Source organism: Elgaria multicarinata, chromosome 3 (genome assembly GCF_023053635.1).
Source record: "Elgaria multicarinata webbii isolate HBS135686 ecotype San Diego chromosome 3, rElgMul1.1.pri, whole genome shotgun sequence".
NCBI lineage: Eukaryota > Metazoa > Chordata > Lepidosauria > Squamata > Anguidae > Elgaria > Elgaria multicarinata.
Window position 1 is genome coordinate 105,484,630 of NC_086173.1, and position 23,344 is coordinate 105,507,973.

Genomic DNA, 23,344 nt, shown 5'->3' on the forward strand with positions numbered 1-23,344 from the left:
ACAGTTATGAAAAACATTGAGTTTTTGATTAGAGCAACCTGGAACACTGGTAGCATTCTTATTTTCATTACCATTAAAGAAATACTCGAGTAGCTGCATTTGTTAAAGATGCTGTTTGGTTATAATAGTCTAAGCTAGATTCCATCTCTCTAGCAGTAGCCAGTCAGAAGTCCCGGGAATATCTCAATTAGGGTTATAATGATAATCATTTTGCAGCTGCACCTAGCAGTTAGAAGTGTCTTTGAACATTAAAACCAAATTTTCTGTTACTTTATGATATACCGGCCTGGATCTTTAAATCAATCTGTTAGAGGCCACTGTAACATCCTGTGTTGACAGATTCTGAACCTGTTTGAATGAAGTGTTTTTGTTTTCCATATTATGAACATGTTCAAAATTTTCCAGAAGGGCAGCAGTGTTAGTCGGTGGCAGCAAAACAAACAGTCTTCTGGCACATTAAAGACTAATGAATTTATTCTGGCATAAGCATTCATGGTCCAGAGTCCATCAGATGAATGAAGTGTTATCCTGAGTTCCAGATATGCATACACATGCTTGAAATAGACAACTGTAAACAGTCCAGAAACCTTCTAGCAGAACATTTCTCAGTTTTAATTTCAGGCAATTCAATTCTGTCACCTGTGGCTTCATATGCATCTGATATGAAGCCACGGACTGTATGATCCACAAAATCTTATGCCATAATAAACGCTTGAGGGTGCCAGACGCTGTGGTTGCTTTTACATTTTTCGTACATTTCTTAAACCATTGGACAAATTATGAATGTAAAAATGGATCATAAAAAATGGCCTACTTTATAACAAACTCTGCATTTGCACAAAGCCAGAATTCCAGAAAACCCTACTATTCACAAGCTGCCTGCTTGTGCACACAGCCTACTTGCTGCCACTATGCTTCTTCCAGTAGTGGTCACACTCTGTGACATATTCACTCTGCCCATTTTATCTTTCTCCCCACTAAAAGGGACTTGGCTGATGCTTAGATGAGCAGCCACTCCTCCTATTACCGAATTCCTGGCTTTGTGCCATTCCCTATGGAGGCAATGCAGACTCAACTGGCTCCGAGAAGAGTAACCGCATCTATGCATAACTCCTTCCTTCAGTTTGATAGTTAACAGATGCAAACCAGAGGGGTTCCCTCTGTATACAAAACACTACGGTACACTGGATTAGACCCAGCATTTGTCTACCGCAGGCAGAAGAGTTCCTTCCATCTGTGGGGAAGCTTCTGATCCAGAAGAGTATTTCTGCAGGAGGATGCCACTTTTGTCCATTCCCCCCTCCTGTAATCCCCTATGCCCCCTGAAAATCTGCTCTCAGGGACCCTCTGGAACACTGAGGAAAATGGCACTGGGAGCTGCAGAAGACAGTGGGAATATAACAAAAAAAAATGCCTCTTCCCACCAGCAGGAGCATTCTGAGCAGAACTCTGCTCAGGGCATGCCAGTGCCACTGGATCCAACTCATTCAAAGTACTAGAGAGTTAGAGCAGTTTTGCCATGTTGGTCCCAATGGATAGCTATCATTCTATAAAGTCAGTTTAAGATGGCATAGGAAAATGCAAGCATGACTCTGCATCTAGTAGAAAGAGCTTCCTAGAATCTTTCCAGTTCAAGAGTTCTGCAAGAGTTCATTGTACTTGAGTTTTGCAAAGCTTAACAACTTACTTATTCCTACATCAACCCAAATGGGTCTAATTAAATACAAGATGTAGCATCCTTGATAATGTGTAAAAAGCAGCAAAATTACATTGTTACGAACTACTCTGTATGCTAAATCTGTTTTGTGTCGTCTTTCCTAGTCCCATTCACCGAAAGGTGTTATTTGAGAAGAAAACCTTCATTCAAAGTAACTAAACACTAAAACCAGCAAAGGGTCTATCCTTTACTTTTTAATATATGCATATTAAAAATGCATAGAAAGTGGCAGGCACTGGAGTTAGGTATTGGTTTTAAACTGGATTTTTTTAATAATGCCAACAATAGTAATGATTTTTTCCTAATATCTTCACATAAACAATTGGTTCTCAGATTATTTGTTTGAAGTATAGATACCAGCAGCTGGTGCATTTGTGAATTGCACTTTTTCATGGGAATTGTGGTTATACTATTTTTGGAGGCAGTTCTATATTTGGGCTGTAATCCTGCACTCTGTAACCAGCATACAATGCCCAGTGAAATTACTGGGGTTACTTCTTTGTGACTGTGTGCAAGATTGCAGTATTAAAGATGATCATTGAAGATTTTTGAAATTTGAAAGGGAATAATTTAAGATGTAAAAAAACTGAAATATTTAGGATGTGCTACCTATCATTTGTATTTTTTAAAAAAACAAAACGTTTACCCAAACTTACCTTTAATAAACATGTATTGCTATTTATAAACTAAAGAAGCTGTACAAACAATAAAAATTGGTAGAGCAGAAATACCCCACAAATCATTGTGTATAGGCGAATAAAAATCCATTGAGCTACAAGGAATTGAATGAGGTTTTGCTCTTTCCTTCAGGAAGGAGGGCTTCAATTGAGGTATTCATCAAAGCTTCACATTTTCTTCCAAGAACTTTAAATGGCGAGCCTTCATGCTGTAAGATGCGTATTTTTCTCCCATGAGCTCCCGCAAATATAGCTATTCAGATTTAAAAAAACAAGTTTAGCTACTTTGTCATTGGGGAAAAAAAGAATGCTTCTAATATCAAATATTTAGGCTGAAATCAAATTGTGTCCATTTGCTGAAGAAATGCCAAGCAGATTCCTCCCCCCACCCCCTGCTTCTGGAGGGTTTGGGGACCATCCAGAGCAGATTTGGAGGGCGGAATGGGAAGGGGAGCTGCAGGGCAGAAGAACAGACAAGAAAGGTCTGTTGTATGAGTGGAAATGCTCACACAATATTAAATGTAGCCCTCAAGTCTGCAAGTGTATGAGTTTGTCCCCTGTAATCCCACTAATTTCAACAGTTTTGGTATGCCTCACATGGGCGTCCGGAGAAAGGGGCAGGGGGGGGGGGCAACTGCACCCTGCTGGATGAGCCATAATATCCAGATTCCCCACTTTCTTTTTAAAATGCAAGTCTCTAGCCCTTGTAGAACCTCACATATGATGCAAAATGTACAGGCACCATTCTGCTTATTCATTTTGTATAAGCAAAAATGGTCTGATTCTGCCTTTCAAGGCTTTTAGCCAATGAATGAAGTCATGGCAACGTTTGACACACCCATTGTCTATAAAAAGAACTTCCTGGTTCATTGAAAAGCCCTTGTTAAGTCCTAATAAAGGTATTGCTCAACTCTGGATTTTGGATTTTTTTTCTCATGGACCAGCACAGCTAATTTTGCTTTTTTACATATAAAAATGTGCTGTTCCAGGGGGGGAAATATGCAATGTAGCTGCATCCTGAAGAGCAGAACCTGCATTGAACAGAGGGTTGGAGTAGTTATATCAGAGATCTTCCAACTTTGATTCTATATAAGGACAGTGATGCCTTAAAACATTCAATATGACATTCTTATCATTACTGTTCTGTGCTTGAAAGCTAGCCAACTGCTGTATTAAACCCCAAATTGCTTTCCTCCCAGAAAGTGGTTTCTACGTAATGAAGGGAAGGCTGAAAGACTGCTGTATGAAAAACACCCCACCTCTCTTTTCTGTTCATCATCTTCCTCCATGACATCATACACCTTCTCTAGCAGCTTCACTCCAAGTCCTTGAACCACATCTGCTCTCAAGATCTCAACCAATCTTCTAATCTTTTCAGGACCAGAGAGAACATCTAAAATAACACACATAATGCTAGTTAGGTATTTTGAGTTCTATGTTTAGATGTCTGGCAGCTAAACACAATAAAAGATAAAAATAGGAGTCATGACAGAATACTTCCATTTCATTTAGGTTCAGGTCAATAACCTTCTGAAGGCCTTTCCAGGCTACAAGTCTCGAATTTTATTGCTAGCTACCTGAATGAATCACTTGCCCCAATATAGCATCAGTATTCCATGCCCACATGATGAGGTACAGTCTTGGCAGATGAATCCCCCTATGCTGGAAAGGGGGAGCACACAGCTTGTTCTTTTTTTCTTAAAGGGGAATATGTTCTTTACAGGCTTAATGGCTGTTTCTGCCCTTTAATGGTACACTAGGAGACCTAACTTGAGTATCACTACTGTCAAGCATGATACAGACCTGAAGGAAACTCCTGAAATGGAAATTCATCTGGCTCTTCTGATGCTTTGCCATGCAAGATCAGAGTGTCTTTGTATTTCCTATTAAGCCTGAACTGTGATTCAGGAGCTGGTATCGCAGAATGTGAACAATTTTCTTTGTTATCCATTTTCAGTGTTCGTGTCATCAACTGCACTAAGTCATTCATCTCATTTGTTTTTCTGCAAAAGGAATAAAAATCCCAACATACTTAAATCCCAGCTTTGAATTCACTGGTTAATGCAGGGGTGAAATATTTTGAATTTTATATGCAGGACTATATGTGTGCCGCGGCTAGGATCTTAAACTTCCAGAAGAGCTTTCTCACCTCTCCCTTCCTGCTGCAGAACCTGGCCATCACACAATAAAGTGTTTGTGGGGAGAGCCTTCTATCACCAGTGGCGGAGTGTGGGTGAACATGTTCCTCCTACATACAGATGGCATATAAACTGTAGGTGTATGTACTGGGCCTAAGAGTTTTCAAGAACCGAGATGGACCAAATAAATGGTTCTGTAGGAAGAGTACAACAGCCTATTTTAAAATTAGGATTTTCCACATTCTCATGCTAAAGCTTTTTAAAGGGGGAAGGGGGCAGGCTCTTCAAGCTTTGTAAAAGTAATGAAGATAAAGTGAAAATAATGGAAAATGTACTGTTTATTGAGACTGACAAAATGCCTAGGAGAGAAGTTGAGTGGTAATTTTAAAATGTAATGAAGGTCCCATTCACAATAATGGTATGTATGGTTACATAGAGAACTCTTAATACTGGTTGCCACTTAAAATAGTCATTAATACCCAATCTTTTAGTTTAAAAAAAGTTGCTTCTTTTTCTCTGTTTCTTTTCCAGTCTTCTCCCGTTTTCCTTTAAACACCCATACGTATTTCCCACCACCACCCCTTTCTCTTCCCTAGAAAGCCCTTCCTTTTAAAATTCTACATCAAACCTGGAGGATATCAGCTTTAAAAGCTGCAAGGATTATCTGTATAATATGAGTGGGGTGGGTGGGTGGTAGTTTCTAGATCTAACTGGTTGAATAGCCATGGCCAGGATCCAAAGAGCTTTTTTTTAAGGGTTGGGATATATGCCATGGGATCTATATTTTTCTATAAAAGACTCCCATGCCAAATTTCAGTTTACTTTTGAAAGTACCCTCATTTGTGGCCTGGAGAACTAGTATTTGAAAAATATATGCTCAAAGCCTATGCTGGTATCTGTTACTAGACACTTTAAACCCCAATATCTTAAAAACACAAGATATTGGAAAAGCAGAGTGAACAGGATCAAGATTTAATCGCACTTAGAGAGGCGATGTGGTTTAGTGGCTAGAGTATCAGACTGAGAGTTGGGAGAACTGGGTTCTAGGCCATAGAAGCCCACTGGGTGACTTTGAGCTAGTCACAGATTCTCAGCCCAGCCTACCTCATAGGATTGTTGTTGTGAGGATAAAATGGAGAGGAGGATTATTATGTATGCCGCCTTGGGTTCGTTGGAAGAAAAAAAAGTGGGATATAAATTAAAGTAGAGTAGTCCCATTAAATCAAATATGACAAATTCTGGATCCAACCTAGTGTGTCCAAACAATGGAAAAATGATTTGATTAATAGTCCGGGAGTCCAACAGATAAGCAAGAGAGGTAAAGGGCAAGGACACTTAAGAAATGGATTGTAACAAAACACTCTTTCTATGAAGATAGCTCATGAACAACAGTTTGACAACCTTTGTGAAAGGATAACTGGCTTTCAGAGGAAATGCTACTAAAAGTTTATATAATACTTTTTGAATATTCAAAGCACTTCACACACATTTCAGAAATGCTTACAACAAGTATATAAAGCTCAGCCAATATAAGAACATAAGAAGAGCCATGCTGGATCAGGCCAAGGGTCCATCTAGTCCAGCACTCTGTTCACAGTGGCCAACCAGCTATCAACCATGAACCCTCAAGCAGGACACAGTGCAACAGCACCCTACCACCCATGTTCCTCAGCAACTGGTGCACACAGGCTTACTGCCTCGGATACTAGAGGCAGAACGCTTCTAATGTAGCAGATGAGGGCAAGGGTTGCAAGAAAATAGTGACTTGCTAAAGGTCATCTAGTGAGTTCATGACTGATATGAGAGTTAAACCATGGAATTCACAGCCATTTTAATGCACCAGCTGTCTATGAAGGTGTCCACATGTGAGCTATTTAGATTTCAGCAATACACCCAATAAAGTACCACACTGGAAAAGGAACAGATTAAAAGGAAATACGGCTTTTTCCAATTTTATTCAGCTATTCAATCAGCAGCTTCCATAGCAGAAATAAGAAAGTGTTGGTAAGTGCCCAATTCTGCTACTGAAACCAAAATTTTGCAATTAAAATAATTTTAAAACCTGGATATATATTTTCCTTACTTAATTTATGTATCCTAATCTTATCACACAATGTTGTAGGTTTTGTTTGTTTTTAAAATATCAATATCTGAAGCCTATTTTTCGATTATTATTTTGTTGCTGGGTGATGGTCTGGTGTTTTACAAGTACCCGCTGGGCTTGTAAAAGTTGTAGGTAAAGGCATAGGATTGGGAGCCCTGAGATAAGTGTTAGAATTCTTATGATTTGAGAAACAATACAGATCTTGCTAAACATCTAGGAAAATATATTTATATCCAAGATTCTCTAATGTTTCTTGAACCTAGATTTGGAAGTGCTCTTTTACTAGAGCTTGAAGTAGCAGCATGGTGACACCATGCCACACATGTGACTGGTATGCAGATGCACAAATGCACTGCACAACTACAGGCAAGACAGAGAACACCTACCCTTCTTTACAGTCTCCATCTGATCTCTCTGTGGAGCTGGTGGAAGAGGTTAACTCATCATCTGTAGAGCAACCAATTAAGCTCTTTTTCTGCTGAAGATAAAACATGCATGTCAAAACACAAGAAAATATAGATAAAACATAGTCCATAGGCTCATATGGCATAGTCGCCTAGGAACATCTTTGGGATGGGCAACAGTGAATCACACTAGAATTCAAAAATCCTCTAAAAACCATAATTAAAGAAACGGCAGGCAGTACTTTCTAATCTAATTCACTCTCTTCAGAAGTATTCCCACGTAAAGCACTTTGCCCAGGTCTGAAGAGATTTCCTGCATATAGATGACACTGGCTAGATTGCTCTTTTATATTTCGCAACATTAAAAATTGTTTGTTTTCAGATGTTTTTAACCCATGACTTCTGCTTACTTTGTAATTAGGCTCTAAGGAAAACTGAGCAATTTGAACATGACCATCTTCCTCTGGAAATTTTGTTTCTGTTGATGCGCCATGAGATACTCGTCTTGCAGCAGGCCCTGGAAAGGGGCAAGTTAAAAACACGTACAATTTATTTATTATTTTGACTATTCACAACAATGGATATAATTGGAAAAGCTTGACAAAGCACAGGCATGCATTTCTTTGTCAATTCCTAGTACAACATTACATTTATTGTACTTATGTGCTACCATTTTGCTAAGGCACTCAAATTAAATACCAAAACAAAAAAAGAGCAGCATAATCATGCTACAGTAAACAGTTCAAAGAAATTAACATCTTAAAGCCAGGTGGAATGAAAATGTTTTAGGTTCTCAATTGACCCTCAAAAAGGGAAGGAACCCCACATTCTGGGGACCACCACAGAAAAGGGTATGTTAAAATCTGACCATAAGAATACTTCTCTATTACAGTCCTAGGCTGGATCTCTTCACAAAAATGTGTCTGGATGCAAAAGAAGCCAGTGCTACCAATATCAGAAGCTAAACTCATTTATACACTTCACACATTTGGCAACGTGACTCCAGTCCATTATGCTGCAATAAAGCCTTTAAAAAGGAGCAATCAGACTCTTTTGGGTTCAGCTGCAAGATTCACTTGGCTGCCTCTCTGTCATTTATACTTGGACCCAGATGCAAATTTGAACCTTCAGTTTTTACTCCAAACTAGCGAACAACCCTGGCTTTGCATGGGTTGGAATAGCATGTCCTCACCCTGTCTGAGTGAAGCCATACCCACTAGTATGTCTAGGCACGGCCCCTGCCATAGCAACCCCCCTAAGGCAGGAGTCTTCATTTCCCGGGGGGGGGGCAAAGCAGTGGGAGGGGTCAGCTATATAATTCTGTCCCTTGGCCTACTAATTTCTCCTGTCTTCAAACTCTGTCAATTGCAAATATATGTGCTAGTTAGGAAAGTGCCATCTAGTGAGTAAAGATGATACTGCAAGCTTCAAACACACAGATACATTTGAATTAATTTTAATACGTCTTTAAATCCAGATGAATCTGAGATGCACACTCCTAGGATTCCCTTAATATGCATGCCAAGTTTCCGGTCTCTATGTTTTATAGTCTGTGTGATGGCACTGACAAACATCCTCTTTTATTATTAGAGTTTGTGCCCTATAGTTCTTTTAAACACTTTGCTTTACACTATGCTACACCAACAGGAATGCTTAAAAATTTAGTTGACATATAAAGCTTCTTATAATTAATAAGCTTGCAAGTTAGTTACAAGCTAAAAAGACAGCATGCTCAAAGATTGATAATTATGTCTTGATCATATCCCTTATTAATGTAAAGGTGTTAAGACTCTCTTTGGGGAACAATCACAAAAGAAATTGTGTTATAGCTAAGTAGTTATACCATATATATATATATATATTAAAAAGGCCCAGTGAGGCAAAGAAGCCAGTTACCAGAAGGAAGCATGTCTTCCTGGGACTGCTTTAGTCTCCTTCTCTCTCGTGCTGACAATGGCCGATCCTTTAAAATAAGTAAAAATAGTATCAGCAGTAACATCTGTAGCTTTCCATTCTGTTATATTTGACCAGAAGGCACTTTACTCAAGAAAATGATGCCATAACTGAAAACTAACTTCCAAGATTATTAAATAACCCTCCATCTTTCTCTGGTGACTTATTCTGCGAGGCAGATAAAGCTGTGTAGGGAAAGATTTGTGAGCCCCATCCATAAAGTAAGTTTGCCAATCCCATACTAAGAAGATCTACAGAGTGTTGGTAATGCAATAATAGCACATTAGTGTATAGGATGAAATGACATTTGGGAGACTTCAAAGAAACTGATAAAACGAGTAAGCGCTACATAAAGATGTCTGGAACAAACCTTAGAAACTGCTACTTCAATGCTTGTAGATCTGTTCACACTCCTTGCAACTGCAGCATTCTGCTTTTCTGTGTTGTCTTCGCTGGTCTTTGCATCCACGTTAGGAGGTGAAGGCAGACGCCGAGGAACTGTAATCTTAAAGAGAAAAATCAAACGTGTGCACTTAGTCTTCAAGGCTGGATGTAAGGATTCCTCTAGGCCCTACTCCCAGTTATACTACCAACACCAAGTTATAATACAAATATTCAAGCAGACTATTCAATTCCATCTCTAATACACCAATATAATTCTGTACATCACAGGGAGCACATGATATCTAAATAAGCAAATGTTGCACTGTACATTATTGTCAGTTAAGGCCTTGTAGTTTTAGTGAAGATTTAATTAGAAGTAGTCTGGAAGGCTTTGGGCCTAGTCGGCCTTCGGAATGTTACAATCTGTGTGAATAGAACTCTGTCAGTGTTCTCACAATAGAATTGGAGGCGTGTCCATAACTCCCCGCAACCCACCTATTTGTCTCGGCTTTGGTCTAGGAACTGTCTGTGAGAAATTGATAGAGAAAGGTTGCAGGGTGGGTGGTTGCAGAAGGGTTGCCCAGATTGAAGCATCATCTTGGTGGGTTTAGCAGTAACGCCGTTTGGACAGGGGCATTGCTGAAAGGCCAAAGTCCCTGTCAAGTGATCTGGAAGAGGCCTACGCCTCACTTCTTAAGCTGGTGCAAAGGCGAGGAGCCTTTGCTAGGAACATCTATTATGCATTTCCCAGAAAACCTTCCTGTTCGCATCCATCATCATCTGAAACTCTGGAGACACACTGCACATGTTCCCTCCTAAGTGGAACTTTGGATTACTAAGCACTTGCCATGAAAAGTACAGTGAGGCTTTCAATAGATTTGTACTCTTGCTTGCAGTGGATTGTGTGTTTTTGTTTGTTGTCAGCTCAGTGCACCAGCAGACTGGGTTTGATCGCTGGTTGTTGGACTTTTCTCTCCTCTGCCTAGACTCATGCGGCGGGGAGCGGGCCGTGTGAAAGCGGTCACACGCTGGCACAGAATTCCTTGTGTTTGAGGGTTTACCTTCCCCATGATCATGTTTAGGCCTTGACCATGTTCCCTTTGAGTTACCAATGTATGATCCGAGGTTGGACTAGGTCACTTAGAGTGGTTTGTTTGGCCTTTCAAGACTTTGGTTGCCTGAGAGATCATGTCAGGAAACATCCCCCTCCCTTGTCTGGAATCCATGTATAGACGTTCCCTTGGGTTTAGAACCATGGAGATGGCAAAGGGGAAACCATGTTGATGGGGAATCTCGTCACGGCAGTAGTGATTAGCTTTTGATTGTTCTGGAATTTCTTGGAGCCTATAGTTACTGACCATCAGTTATGATTTCTGAAGCGAGTAACCATTAAGCTTTTACAGTGGGATCTCCTGAAATAAAGAAGTCTCACTGATTTGCTTGTCCCGTGTCAGTTTGCCACAACGTGTGCTTGCCCAAGGGACTGGGAAACCCTGACAATTATCGGAACAGGTATTCTGTCACCCAGTTGTTTACAGCAACACCTCTAAAAAAATTTTTTTAGACATCTCTTTGTCCTTTTTAATGAAAATAAAGTGTCAAGATTTTCTCTCTGAACAGACCTCATACTGCTCTCTTTTCTTCTGCCGTCGCTGTCGTGACAGGGAAGGCTCATGAACAGATCCTTGGGGCTGAAAACACTGGGTGTTTTCATTCTGAATTTTATCTTTCACTTCTCCTGGGTGTTCACAGCAAACTTCATCCTAAAAATAACCACAAAACCTTTACAATACTTTAATCTATGCTTTCCAGATTCGAGTATACACACATGCTTGAAAAAAAGCTACCAAGGACCAATAAAGGTCACCTCATTATCATAACTAAAACTACTACATTTATGTAGTCAATAGTCTACAAGAAAATCCTGTATTACAGTAACCTTTTCCAATATATAAAATACAATACTGAAAGTTTCACTCAACTACTCCCAGTGTACAAGAGTGCTTTAGACTTGTTTCTTGAACAGCATAGCAAAACAATAATAACAACAACAACAACAGTAATAAGGCAGCTTTATATAATGCCTTAAGAGTGTTCAAAGTGCTTCATTTACATTTTCGTGTAATTCTTACAACAATCCTGTAAAGTAGGCAAGTGACTATGAATTTAATCCTAACTCCCAGAACTAGCTTGCTGGAGGGAGTAAGGATTGGGCATAGGAGCAGCACCTGCGGAAGGGGCCTCTGCCCACCAATAGAAAGCTTCAGGGGCAGCAAGCTTGGATCCAGATCCCCTCAGCCAAACCAGCCTCGAGTTGGCATAGCGGGGGTGGGTGGGTGCGGGGGGAGCTCGTTCATTTTCTGCAATCCTGGTGCCAAGCTGGCATGACGTGGGGTGCAGTGGTGAATCCGCTGTTCCTTCCTGACACCACTTTGGGTTGCTTTACTCATTCCCTTGTTTACTCTGAAGTGGGCTAAAGGAAGCCATTTTATGAAAGGCCCAAACCTATACACTCTAGGAAAGCAGCAGTGTACAATAGCCTTTGTCTAGGGGACAAAGGCAACAGACATCTGAAGTTCATTTGTAGAACACTTTGCTATAAGAAGCCACTGGTTTAATTTTACATGCTTTGTAGAACCATAAAATTTGAACACTTACTAGAATTTCTACAGGAACAAATGGTGCTAGTAGTTTCTCAGTAGAATCCAGACTCTGGAAAGAGAGTTTACTGTATTTTCATTAACACGTCTTGATCACGCTATTAAGTAAAGGTGTGATGTAAACATTAGCAAAGTTAAAAACGAAATGTCTATTACTGAAACTGTACACCCAACTAAAACTGTACACCCAAGTGAAACATTTCTGCACCCACTACAAACTTTTCACAGGAGTCCCTTTCCTCCTTTCTTTCTCCTCATTTCCATCTGTTCCAGGCAAGGGTCTGGGCCAGCAACTCACCCTTCAGGATATCACTTGTTCTGTTCTATAATTGTTTCTGATTAGCTCTGGTAAATCTCACAAAATCTCAACACCCCATATAAATACAGGGAAATAAATTTGCAGAAACATCCTCAAACGTAAATCAACCATTTCAACCATTATCAGTCATGATAATGGGCTTGCAGCCCAAGCAGGGCTCCTCTGGATCCCCAGTGGTGGGTAATGGGGTCTCCCCAACCCCCATCCTTGAAAGGCTGTAGGGAGTCAAACATTGCACTAGGCATGTCCAACGCATTAGGACACCTAAAATAGCTCTTTATATCCAGCGTAGTGTTTATATGATTAAGAAAAGCATTCAATCCAAATAGTGCCTGTTTAAGCAAGGATTCTGCATAAGGATTTAGATAAGACCCAATATCAACCTCATTTGGGGCTTGGATCTGAGCCCTCAGATCTGATGAAACCAAGTGCGTAGATTTTGAAAATAATGCATATGGCCACAAAGTATAAATAAACAGATTCTAGAGCAATTCTCTTCTCAAAAAAGTATCAAATTAGTCAGATATGAATGGAAGGGACAGTGGTTAAATGCTGACAGTGTAGCTTTGGGGAGGGAATCTCAATGAGAGATCTTGCACAACACCTAGGAGGTAAGGAAGTTAAGAGCTATAGGTCCTGGAAAGTAAACCGAATGCACTGTTTTAAAGCTATGAATAATAATGTATTCTGAACGATTCTGCTCCTTCCAAAACCTTACATGGAAACAGAACTATGATATAGTTCATCCTACAGATAGACTGCCTCTAGCTATATCAGCGACACCTATGTAGAGAACATGAAGAACATGAGAACATGAAGAAAGCCCATCCAGCAGTGCTGGCACATCAACCAAAATCTCAGTGTAAAAGGAACATAGCTGAATTCATAACCACCCCAAATCATTTTATCCTCAGTCCCACCTACTCCAGTGTCCTGTGCAAGAGAGCGCACTATTATGCTGGAGTATACTGCCAGCATAGGAATAACAAGAGTGCATGATGAAGAATCAGTGCATGACATGAGCCCTATTCCACCACTAATTGCTGAAGCAGCAGGTGACTATTTTAATGGCACAGTCCTATTTTCAATTGCTTTGCACCTTCCATTATATTCCTCTATACAAACGAGAAAATAATTACTTTATCACTTGTCTTTGGGGTCTCTGAAACAGGTTGCAGAAGTTTCATGGTGTCATCGCCATCATGCATGGGATCAACAACTGTCTTCTTAATATCTACATTTTCAGTTTTCAGGCACTGCTTGGTGATTTTCTGCAACCTTTCTTCCTTAAACTGTGGTCCATTTATTGCTTTCTCAGACTCTACTTCACTGGGAATACTTGAATTGCTGGATTTTTTATCCTCTGCTGAAAGTTCACTTTTAGAGTTCCTCTTTACTAATGGAACAATAACTATGTCCACTTTGCTCATTGTTGCCACAGATACATCTGTGCTGTTCAAAACATTATCGTTTGCACTTTTTTCAGGCTCAGTTGTCAGTCTGTCTGAGGAAGAAACTTCAAAGGTTTTATTATTGATTAAACATTTCTCTTCATTCTGTAAGTTAAAAACACACACAAGAATTAATTCATTGATTTCATTAGCAATTTTATTTTAAATGTAAGCACAAGAGCCCCAAAGAATTTGTTATCCTAACAAAATATAATCAGGCTAGATCCAGAGAAGTCCTTCTGTATTCAGAAGATGCTTTTCACTCATAGAAACGTTGTTTGTTTGAGCAATGCCTCTCCTTAGAGCACTGCTAAAAAGAAGAAACTAAATCCAAATATGTTCTTCCACTTGCACAGCTCGTATGCAAGTTGAACATCCGAGTTATATCATTCCACAAACACTTCCGGTAGCACTATTTTCCTTTCACTCAGTGCTGTTTGGATCAAACAAGGCAATCCTAACTCAAATTTACACCAATTGGAGCGGGTTAGGATGAGACAGAATCCATTTATGACACCAGCACTCTGCCAGCAGAACAGCTAAAAATGAGGCAGGGATGTGGATGACATAGTTAAGCCACATCAAAGGCCTCTTCATTCCCACAACACACCCACAATGACAACAGATCTTTACACCAGGTCAAGAGCTGGTGTAAATATTTTCCCTCCCACTTAAATCCTTTGAGGGCATGACTGGGGAGAAGCTGCCCTAACACCAGTATATAAACCCCACACAGGCAGTACATAAGTCAGATGATACGGTGCCTGGGGTGGGGCTGTATCTCTCACAAAGAATTCTTGCTGATATCCGTTTGGGGGAGTTGCTTACACAGCTGATAGAATATTTTGCATCTTCAGATGGCAGAATTATTTGTATTTGATTTCACGCTTGACAGACAGTTTAAGAGAGAGACGCATGTTACCATGGTAAAGGAAATGAAGGCAACATTGTGAATTAACTGGTGTTCCTCTTGTTTAATTTGAAATGAGCTACATCCATTTTTTTGTTATCAAATTGATGATAGCCCCTTTATCATTACAGGTATTCTGGCTACAGAGCTAAGTTATAACTTACTCCTTTAGATTTCCTGGAATGCTCATTAGGAAACTTATGAGGTATTCGATTTCCATTTTTCAATTCACCTGAAGAACTCTGGTGTTTAAGTTCAGACATTTTCTTATGGTTTTTGGATGTTTTCCTTCAAAGCAAACCAAATAAGATACAGTTAAGGTATTTACAGGATGTAGAGATTTTAGAAAGCACTGTTTTGCACCAATAGAAGATTATCTCAGGTCCCTATGTATAGATTTATGTATTTATTCATTCATTTATTTATACCCTGCCTTTCTACCTAAGAATGGCACTCAATGCAGCTTAAATAAACCATTAAAACTGATTAAAACATAAAGTAATACATTAAAATACAATAATGGCATAACAATTACAGAAAAACTATTAAAAACTGCACCCAACCTAACAGAGCTACATGTTGGCTGTATTTAAGAATAAGTATATTTAAGAACGCCTTCTTAAATATAAAGCAGCCTTTGCCAGGTTTAGTGTGGTGTCTGAAAGCACGGTCCATGCAACGAACATGGGGTTCATTTCAGTTATCTATATTGCTTGCCAAACCATCAAATATGCCTGCAACTGGCTTTAAAAGAATGGCCTTGCTGGATCAAAAAGGCATCTATCATACGTTACAGAGGCCTAATCTACACCAAGCAGGATATTGCACTATGAAAGCATTATGAAAGCCGTATATAAAAGGCAGGAGCCACACTACTGCTTTATAGCAGTACTGAAGTGCACTGACAACTGTTGGGGCCCACTGACACATACCATATACCCATTTCATACTGCTTTCATAGAGCAATATCCTGCTTATTATAGATTAGGCCAAAGTCTGAAGGTATAGATTAGGCGAAAGCACCCATTCCAGTAACTATGTTGAACTACTTTTTTTTAAAAAAATGTATTTTTCATTTAAACGTCTCTTACGCCCTTGTAGCTTCCAAAAACAATGAAATTTGGTGCTTGATATACGGTTGCCTCAGTATGCTTCTCACGCTGGGTCTCTCTTCTGGCTTTTTACTAAGCATTGTCTTTATTAGCTCTTTCAGCTGAATGCTGTAGTCTTTTGGCATTGGTGGCAACTGTTAAGAAAAAAAGAACTGACATAATGGGCATTCTTAGGCTGTTAAAAGTAATAATAAAGTATTTTAGGTGTTTAAGCATCCATTGGTAACATTATTCTATTTATTCATTAACACGTATCACAAGTCTTTTCTGAAGAAAATGTTGTATTATACAACAGTATGGCTAGGGAGGGCAGGAAAGTCTTACTACTTAGGGGTGACCAAATACAGGCCCAGACAATGACTTCCTGTGTGACTACTCTAAGCCAGATGTAGCACTGCTGGTTTATAGCTTCTGATCACATGGTGGGCCAAATCTTAACATATTGTCACAAGTGCTCAGAAATCTGGGAGACTATGGGAAGAAGAGAGCTTGCATGAGACCCACTGGAGGTTGCTGACCAGGTTGTCTATGGAAAAGCTGAGGTAGAGCTGCAGATCTCAAAACTGTGGCCAAGAATTGCAGATTTACAAGCGAGAGTCTTAGAACAGCTTTAAATAATCAAGCAACCTATAATGCTAGTGGTATCCTAGATAGAAACTGCATTTCAAGTTTGCTGAAGGGTATCATACATCCATATCAGACAAGATGATGCACACACTATCCCTACACAAAAATCTCAGCTTTGATCATATAAGTTTTATTTATTTATTTATTGCATTTCTATACCACCTGATAGCTGAAACGCTCTGGGCAGTTAACCTTTTGTTAAACATACCAAGTACTTACTACTCATTTGGTATTCAGGGATATCCCTGAGATTCTATATTGGTATATCCTTATTTAATACATCTATTCTGCATGCAGTTTTCTCCAACACAGAAGAAAAGGGGACAACTCTTGTACACATGGGGGTCAATGTGTGTCCTCAGTCCCTAAAGAGTCTGGTGTGATCCCACAATTAGCATAGCAATAATTATACAAAAATTTACCTTTCCTTCAATAATTCGATAAACTAAGGAATTCATGTCTTTAGCATTGAAAGCATGTTTCAAAGTGGCCATTTCATAGGCACAACAACCCAAAGCCCAAACATCAGACTGTGAAAGAAAAGCAAAAAAAAGTAAGAAATATTTATCAATTTATTTTATCTATTAAAACATTTCATTTATCAATAGCAGAACCAAGCTGGTTCCCAATTACATATCTTAGGTTACAGTCTGACCCAAACATGAGAATAAGTCCCTCTGGACTCGATGAGATATACTTCTCAGTAAACATCTTAGGACTGCGTTGTAATTTAGATTTTTCAATGATCTATTTAACCGGCGCATTTTCTTTGTACCAATATTATAAAACATTGTACAGTGATGTAAGTAATGACTAAGTTGTACTAATGTAGCGTAAATCAGTAATACCATAAAGATTTTTATTCCACTAGTAAGCTGGTAATAACAAACCATTATGCAATCTAATGCCTGTTTACTTAGGAATAAGTCCTACTATATTGCATGGCTTTAGTCTCAGGTACGATTGCAGCTTAACAATGCACTCCTATGTATGTCTACTCAGAAGTAGGTCCTACTGAGTTAAATGGAACTTATTCCCAGGTAAGTGTATATAGGATTGCAGACTAACAGCCCAGTCCTAGCCTTTACTCGGAAATAAGTCCCATTAAACTTAAACAAGCTTAGTCCCAAGTAAGAGTATAACAACCAATCTATACAATGAAAAGAATGTAGACTTTTCTCACAAGCCTAATAAAGGGTTTGGGGGTGGAGCCCATCAGGCGTATTGAAAGAGTAATACATCATTATCAAGCAGGGCCTGCAACAAAATATTGCAGTGTGCACTGCTCTTATTCAGTTCAAGCCAATTAGCCATGCCTTGTACCACAAGGGTTGCTCTCTTAGATGGGGGGGGGGGGGGATTGGCAAAGCTGTTTTGTACTTCCACAAAACTTGAGTGTGCCAATACCTCTGTCTTGTTATTAAGTAGTGCCATTTGGCCTACCTAAGGATAGACTACTCAGAGAATGATTTTGTTATTAGTCTACACAATATACTTTACCTTATAATTGTAAGGCTTGTTGGAGAACAATTCAGGGCTCATATAGTAAGGTGTGCCAATGAGAGTACTAGCCATGTCATACTGATTTTCCAACACTCTAGCTATTCCCAGATCTCCCACTTTGATGATATTTGAACGTGTCAGGAAAACATTTTGAGTTTTGAGATCTCTGTGCAGAATGTGCTTTTCGTGCAAATACTGAAAAATAAAATGGCATTTACAAGTCTCTATCTCACAGGGTTACAGTTTGCACAAAACATGATATATCTCATGTATGCCCCTATGAACTCCTTGGGGGAAGAGTAAGATACACTAAGGGTGCAATCCTATGCAAGTTTTTACAAAAAAAGTCCTACAACTCCCAGCATTTCTCAGCCAGACTTCTTTCTGTTTAAACATGCATAGGATTGTGCCCTAAATAACTCTGTCTAACTGGATCAAGGCTATGTAGGATTATGGATAGGCTCTCTACTATTAGTTTTTCCCTTTAGAAAAAACACTATAATGATCAGGAATTATTCAAGAAGAAAGACTGTACTTTATCTTCTATGTTGATCAGAAGCACACATAGGGGATAGTAGTACATTTCCCTATCAGATTACACATACTGATAAGGCATCAAAACTGCCAGGACTACAGTCTAAAACAGGGCCAATCATCCAAAATTCTAGGGAATGTTTTTAATTGAGAGGGGGGGCATTAATCAAAATTAACCTTTTAAAAGTGAAAGTTGCAAAGTTGTTACCTGCAATGCCATAGCAATCTGAACAAACCATTCCACCACCTGACTCTCATCCAAAAGTTGCCCTTTCTGCTCTTTCAGTTTATGATACAGGTCGCCTCCTTCACAGAAGCCCATGACAATGTATAGGAGGCCATCTTTCCCTTCCCAGGACTCTCTGTACATGACTATATTAGGATGCTTCAGCTGAGACAGCAGCTGGGCTTCTTGTTCTGCTGCTTTTCGCTCACGGCTCGATGCATGTTTAAGGTTCAGCCTTTTGATGACATACTGTAGAGATTAAAACAAGTTTTGTAGTTGTTGTGGGTTTTTTAAAAAATCACGGGTATTAAGAACTAGGTAAGTCTAAAATTCCAGCACACAGGCCTGTTCTGCAGAAGTCCAATTAATTTCAATGAAATGTTATCCTTGAACTGACCTCAATCCAGATGTTAGGCACATGTGTTTCGTGCATATTTAACTCGTTCAATTAATTTCAACAACCTGCAGTGCAATTCCACGCAGGCCTACTCAGCAGGAAATCTTGTTGCGCTCAATAGGACTTACTCCCAGGTAAGTATGTATAGGATTTCAGCCCTAAGCACTGCTAAATTCCTCTAGATCACGGCCAAAATCTTTAGGGTTAAGATGTTAAAGTTATATTTCTATGCATTGGTCCAAAAATTATACTTGTATATAGTAGTTCTAATCCATATATATATATATATATATATATAAAATGGCCTTATAGACCCCTTCCAACTCTACTGTTCTATGAGATATATATATATATATATATATATATATGCGCGCTATTGGGAGAACTGAAACAGGGAAAGGGGACTGCTGGCAAAAAAATAATAATCCATCTCCTGCATGCAGAGCAACTTGCATGGGAGCGAATGGGGAAAACGCAATACACAGATAGATTGGGCCCATCTGTTGCTTTTCTGAGGGCACCTAGCTAACCATCAGATGAGAACCAGAAATGTGAAAATGAAGTAGACATTCTTAACTGAGCCAGAATCCATGCACTTAATATTTTGTGGGGGGAAGTAACATAGTTCTTTGTACAAATTTAAAACATGGACTTAAGAAATTATTCATCTGACTGGATACAGAAGCCTGTTTCTTTATGTTGCAGCACAAAGCTAAATGCAGGAATGTATGTACTTTGCATTTTCTTGCTTTTTGGTATTAAGGATCTTCTTATCCTAATTATCAACTCTACATATAGCAACTAACTGGCAAAGTGCTATCTTAGAATAGCAGAGCAGAGTCTTCATTGACTTCAGCTTCTACCAAAACAGAAAAATAAAAGCCCAAATTGATAAGAGGCAACAGATACAAATTCTGAAATTCAGAACCCTGGAATGTTTTATTCCTTTTAGAGAAATGCCTTTTAGAGGCATTTTAGAGAACAAGTCTTCTTTTCTTAATTGAATTGGGCACAATCCTATGCAAGCTGGCTGGGGAATGCTGTACTTTGTAAGACCTTTTGCATATTGTAAGACCTTTTGCACAGCTTTCTCTGCTGTGGCACCCCAGTTGTGGAATGAGCTCACCAGAGAGGTCCGCCTGGCGCCTACACTGTACTCCTTTCGTCGCCAGCTGAAGACCTTTTTATTCTCTCAGTATTTTAACACTTAATTTTAACTTAAATTTAAATTTTATTGTTCTAACTCTGTATTTTAATCTTATATCAATTTTGCTGCATGGTTTTATCCTGGTTGTGCTTTTTATACTGTATTTTGTATTTGTGCTTTTAACCTGTTGGTTGTTTTATTATGGTTTTAATTTTTGTGAACCGCCCAGAGAGCTTCGGCTATTGGGTGGTATAAAAATGTAATAAATAAATAAATAAATAAATAAAATATGATTGTGCCCTTAGAAAATCTCCTAGTGCCTTGTGCCTCTCTTAAGAAATCACTCTGGCATCAGTATATCCTGGGGGTGGATTTATATCCACAAAGGATATAAACAAGGCATCCTCAAGATTCACCAGCTGTCAGATTTCAATATTTAATTCCAGGGAAATAATTAATCATGGATATACACGGCTCTTTCTAAAAGGTCTTGAATACCTCAGGTATCCCTATTCTCTGCCCACCACCACCACACACACCGTTTTTGGTGCTCTCGATCGACAGCTATTCTTGCAAATAAATATTTTCCCGTTTTATGAACATGTAACAAAAGTTTGGGGGAAATCCACGCCTTTACAGCACAAATACAGCTCCCGCAAAACAGAGAAAGTACTACATCACCTACAGGTGAAGCAATATATACCTGGACTTGTTTTTAATACTGTATTTTAAATGAGATTTTAATAGTTATATGTAAATCGCTTAGGGATTTCATTATATTTAGCGGTCCATAAGTATCACGAACAAACAGTCAGAGTAGGGGCATCCACGACTCCGAAGTTCAAATCAGACAGGATGCAAAGGGATCGCCTCTCTCTCCTTTTCACGGAGAGTAAGATATGCTGTATAACCGACGCGGCAGCTTCGGCGCGCTTTGTTATTGTCCCCGAGTTCCCCTCTGGCAAGAGAAGCGGAGAAGAGCCAGGAAGAACAGACGGGCCATGGCCTCGAAGCCCCTACATCGGCCTTCGCCAAGCGGGCGCCCTGCGAAGGTATAGGGCTACAGCACCTATCATCCCCAGTGTACTGCATGGGGATAGTGGGCGTAGTAGTCCGACCCATGCGGAGGCCGGTAGGCCGGGGAAGGCTGCCCAATCTGCAGGCACGCGTTCACAGAGAGCGTCCACTGTGTGCTGCTTTTCCTCACGCCAGAGTTTGGGAGGCGACGTGCCAGCCCTAACACGCCCACCCCTTTCCCCTGCCCTCGCTACCTGCTTGTTGTCACGCTGGTGCCGCACCAGGCTCACTTCCCCGTAGCTCCCCTTCCCCACGGCTCGCACGAAGACATACTCGCCGAGGGGCATCCTCCCAGGGCCTTACACTCGAGGAGCCTGTCGAGAGCTGAGGGGGCTACAGCGGGGCCCCATCCGCCAACCGCAGGGACGCTGTGGCCGATGCCATAGAGATCTACACAACCTGCGGATGCCATAGAGCGCACCACCTGCAGGGGGCTAAAAAGAGAAGATAGCCATGCTGTCTATGGTAGCCTTCGTAGTCGCTTGGGCGGCCATCTTGGACGCGGGCAAATGTCCTCCGCTTTTGCAGGCGACCATCTTGATTACGCCTTTTACCCCCTAGCCTGTGTCAGCCATTTTAGTTGTGGGCATCCATGCTGGTGTTTTCAGATTGCCAACCTTCAGCGTGGCGTAGCGGTCGGTATTGTTGCGAGCCTCAAGAGATTCAGCAACGATGCGGATGTGGTTGAGATGTTCACAGTTCACAATGCTTGCAGCTTGCTTACCCTTAAAAGAGCGTATTTGTTTTAGGACGGAGCTGTCTAGTGTTTTCTCATAGGGTTGCCCCTCATTCCTTTAAGCCATATTATGTGTCTTACATACGATTATTCACATTCAGAGGAATGCAGCCAGTCCGAACTATTCATGTTTACCATTGGGAATCAGTCTCAAATTCAATACGACTTGCTCCTATGCACACTTAATATAGGATTACATTTATTTCGGATTACTAAACCTTTATATGACAATCCTATGCCTTAACTAAGGAGAACTTGCTTCTAAGTAAACACCAGGGGGAACTACAACTAAATGTTGCAGTGGATGCCACAATTAAGGGGGACCAGCCAACATGCCCCTTTTCAGGATACTGCATTCCATCCCTCCCCCTGTTTTTCCTCTCCACCAACAGTCACCATGCTCAGTGAACATACTTTGCTGGATGGTTTGGGTCCCGTCCCCCTGTAGGATTTCCCCCTCTAAAGATCCGTTGTACTTCTGCAAACATTTGGGCTCCGCCCCTGATACCTCGGTTACGTTTCAGTTACATAACAATCCAAACTTCAAGCCTGAATTTGCAATTAGTATATCGGATGAAGGAGGAATTCCGATTGTAGAGCAGCAGTTTGTGTTTCTGGTTGCTCTGTTGTTTTGACATTATTGTTTTATGGTTTTATGGTTTATTTTATCATGTATTATTTATTACGTATATAGGATGAATAGAATTGGGCACCGTCCTAAGAAAGCAACCTGCATAATTTATGAGACCACTAGAGGCTATCAGAACTCCTATAACCAGCGCCACATTTCATGAGGACAGAAAAAGAAAACCCGAGTTTAAAAAACTGAAACATAAAAATTGCAAGTAGCCGTGTTTCTCCCCCCCTCCCATAAAATGTAAAATTAATTTTACAGAAATAAAGACAAAACAATACATCAAGTTTAAAACTAGTTATTGACAGAGGGCTTTAGCAGTATAATCCTATCCCCTTCTGCTTAGAAGTAAGTCTCTTAGCATTCACTGGACTGACTCTCAGATAAGTGTGTCTAAGATTGCAGCCTTGACATCTTTACTCCCGTTTTACAGGCAAAATTATGGGTGAAATTCATTTGCTGCTTGGAGATTTTCTTTATGATTCTATATAACATCATGTTAGATTTAGTCTCATTTCCAGACTTTGGTAACCTTTGGATTAAGAGGGAGGGGGAATCCAAATGTAACAGTAGGGTGATGCCTTTATTAGCACCAATTAATATTTTGCAAAGTAGTGAGCAAGTTTTCAAGGTC

General features: G+C 40.0%; 1 protein-coding gene across 5 annotated transcripts; it reads right to left on the bottom strand.

The window, feature by feature from the left end:
• Window positions 1-5: 5 nt before the first annotated feature.
• On the bottom strand, window positions 6-21,725 carry NEK4 (NIMA related kinase 4). Of its 5 annotated transcripts, XM_063121161.1 has the most exons (16): window positions 21,535-21,723; window positions 18,702-18,968; window positions 17,957-18,154; window positions 16,879-16,986; window positions 15,809-15,963; window positions 14,882-15,005; window positions 13,496-13,912; window positions 12,036-12,089; window positions 11,000-11,140; window positions 9,364-9,498; window positions 8,937-9,003; window positions 7,451-7,557; window positions 7,023-7,114; window positions 4,198-4,397; window positions 3,654-3,787; window positions 6-2,647 (listed from the first exon to the last, which is right to left on the bottom strand). In XM_063121161.1, exons 1-16 carry the CDS (start codon window positions 21,625-21,627, stop codon window positions 2,555-2,557), a joined length of 2,385 nt encoding a protein of 794 aa, XP_062977231.1. In that variant the 5' UTR covers window positions 21,628-21,723; the 3' UTR covers window positions 6-2,554. The 5 variants fall into 5 exon arrangements, with proteins under 5 accessions (XP_062977231.1, XP_062977232.1, XP_062977233.1 ...); XM_063121162.1 differs by lacking the exon at window positions 16,879-16,986; XM_063121163.1 differs by lacking the exon at window positions 17,957-18,154 and having other exon boundaries at window positions 21,535-21,722.
• Between the last annotated feature and the right edge of the window lie 1,619 nt (window positions 21,726-23,344).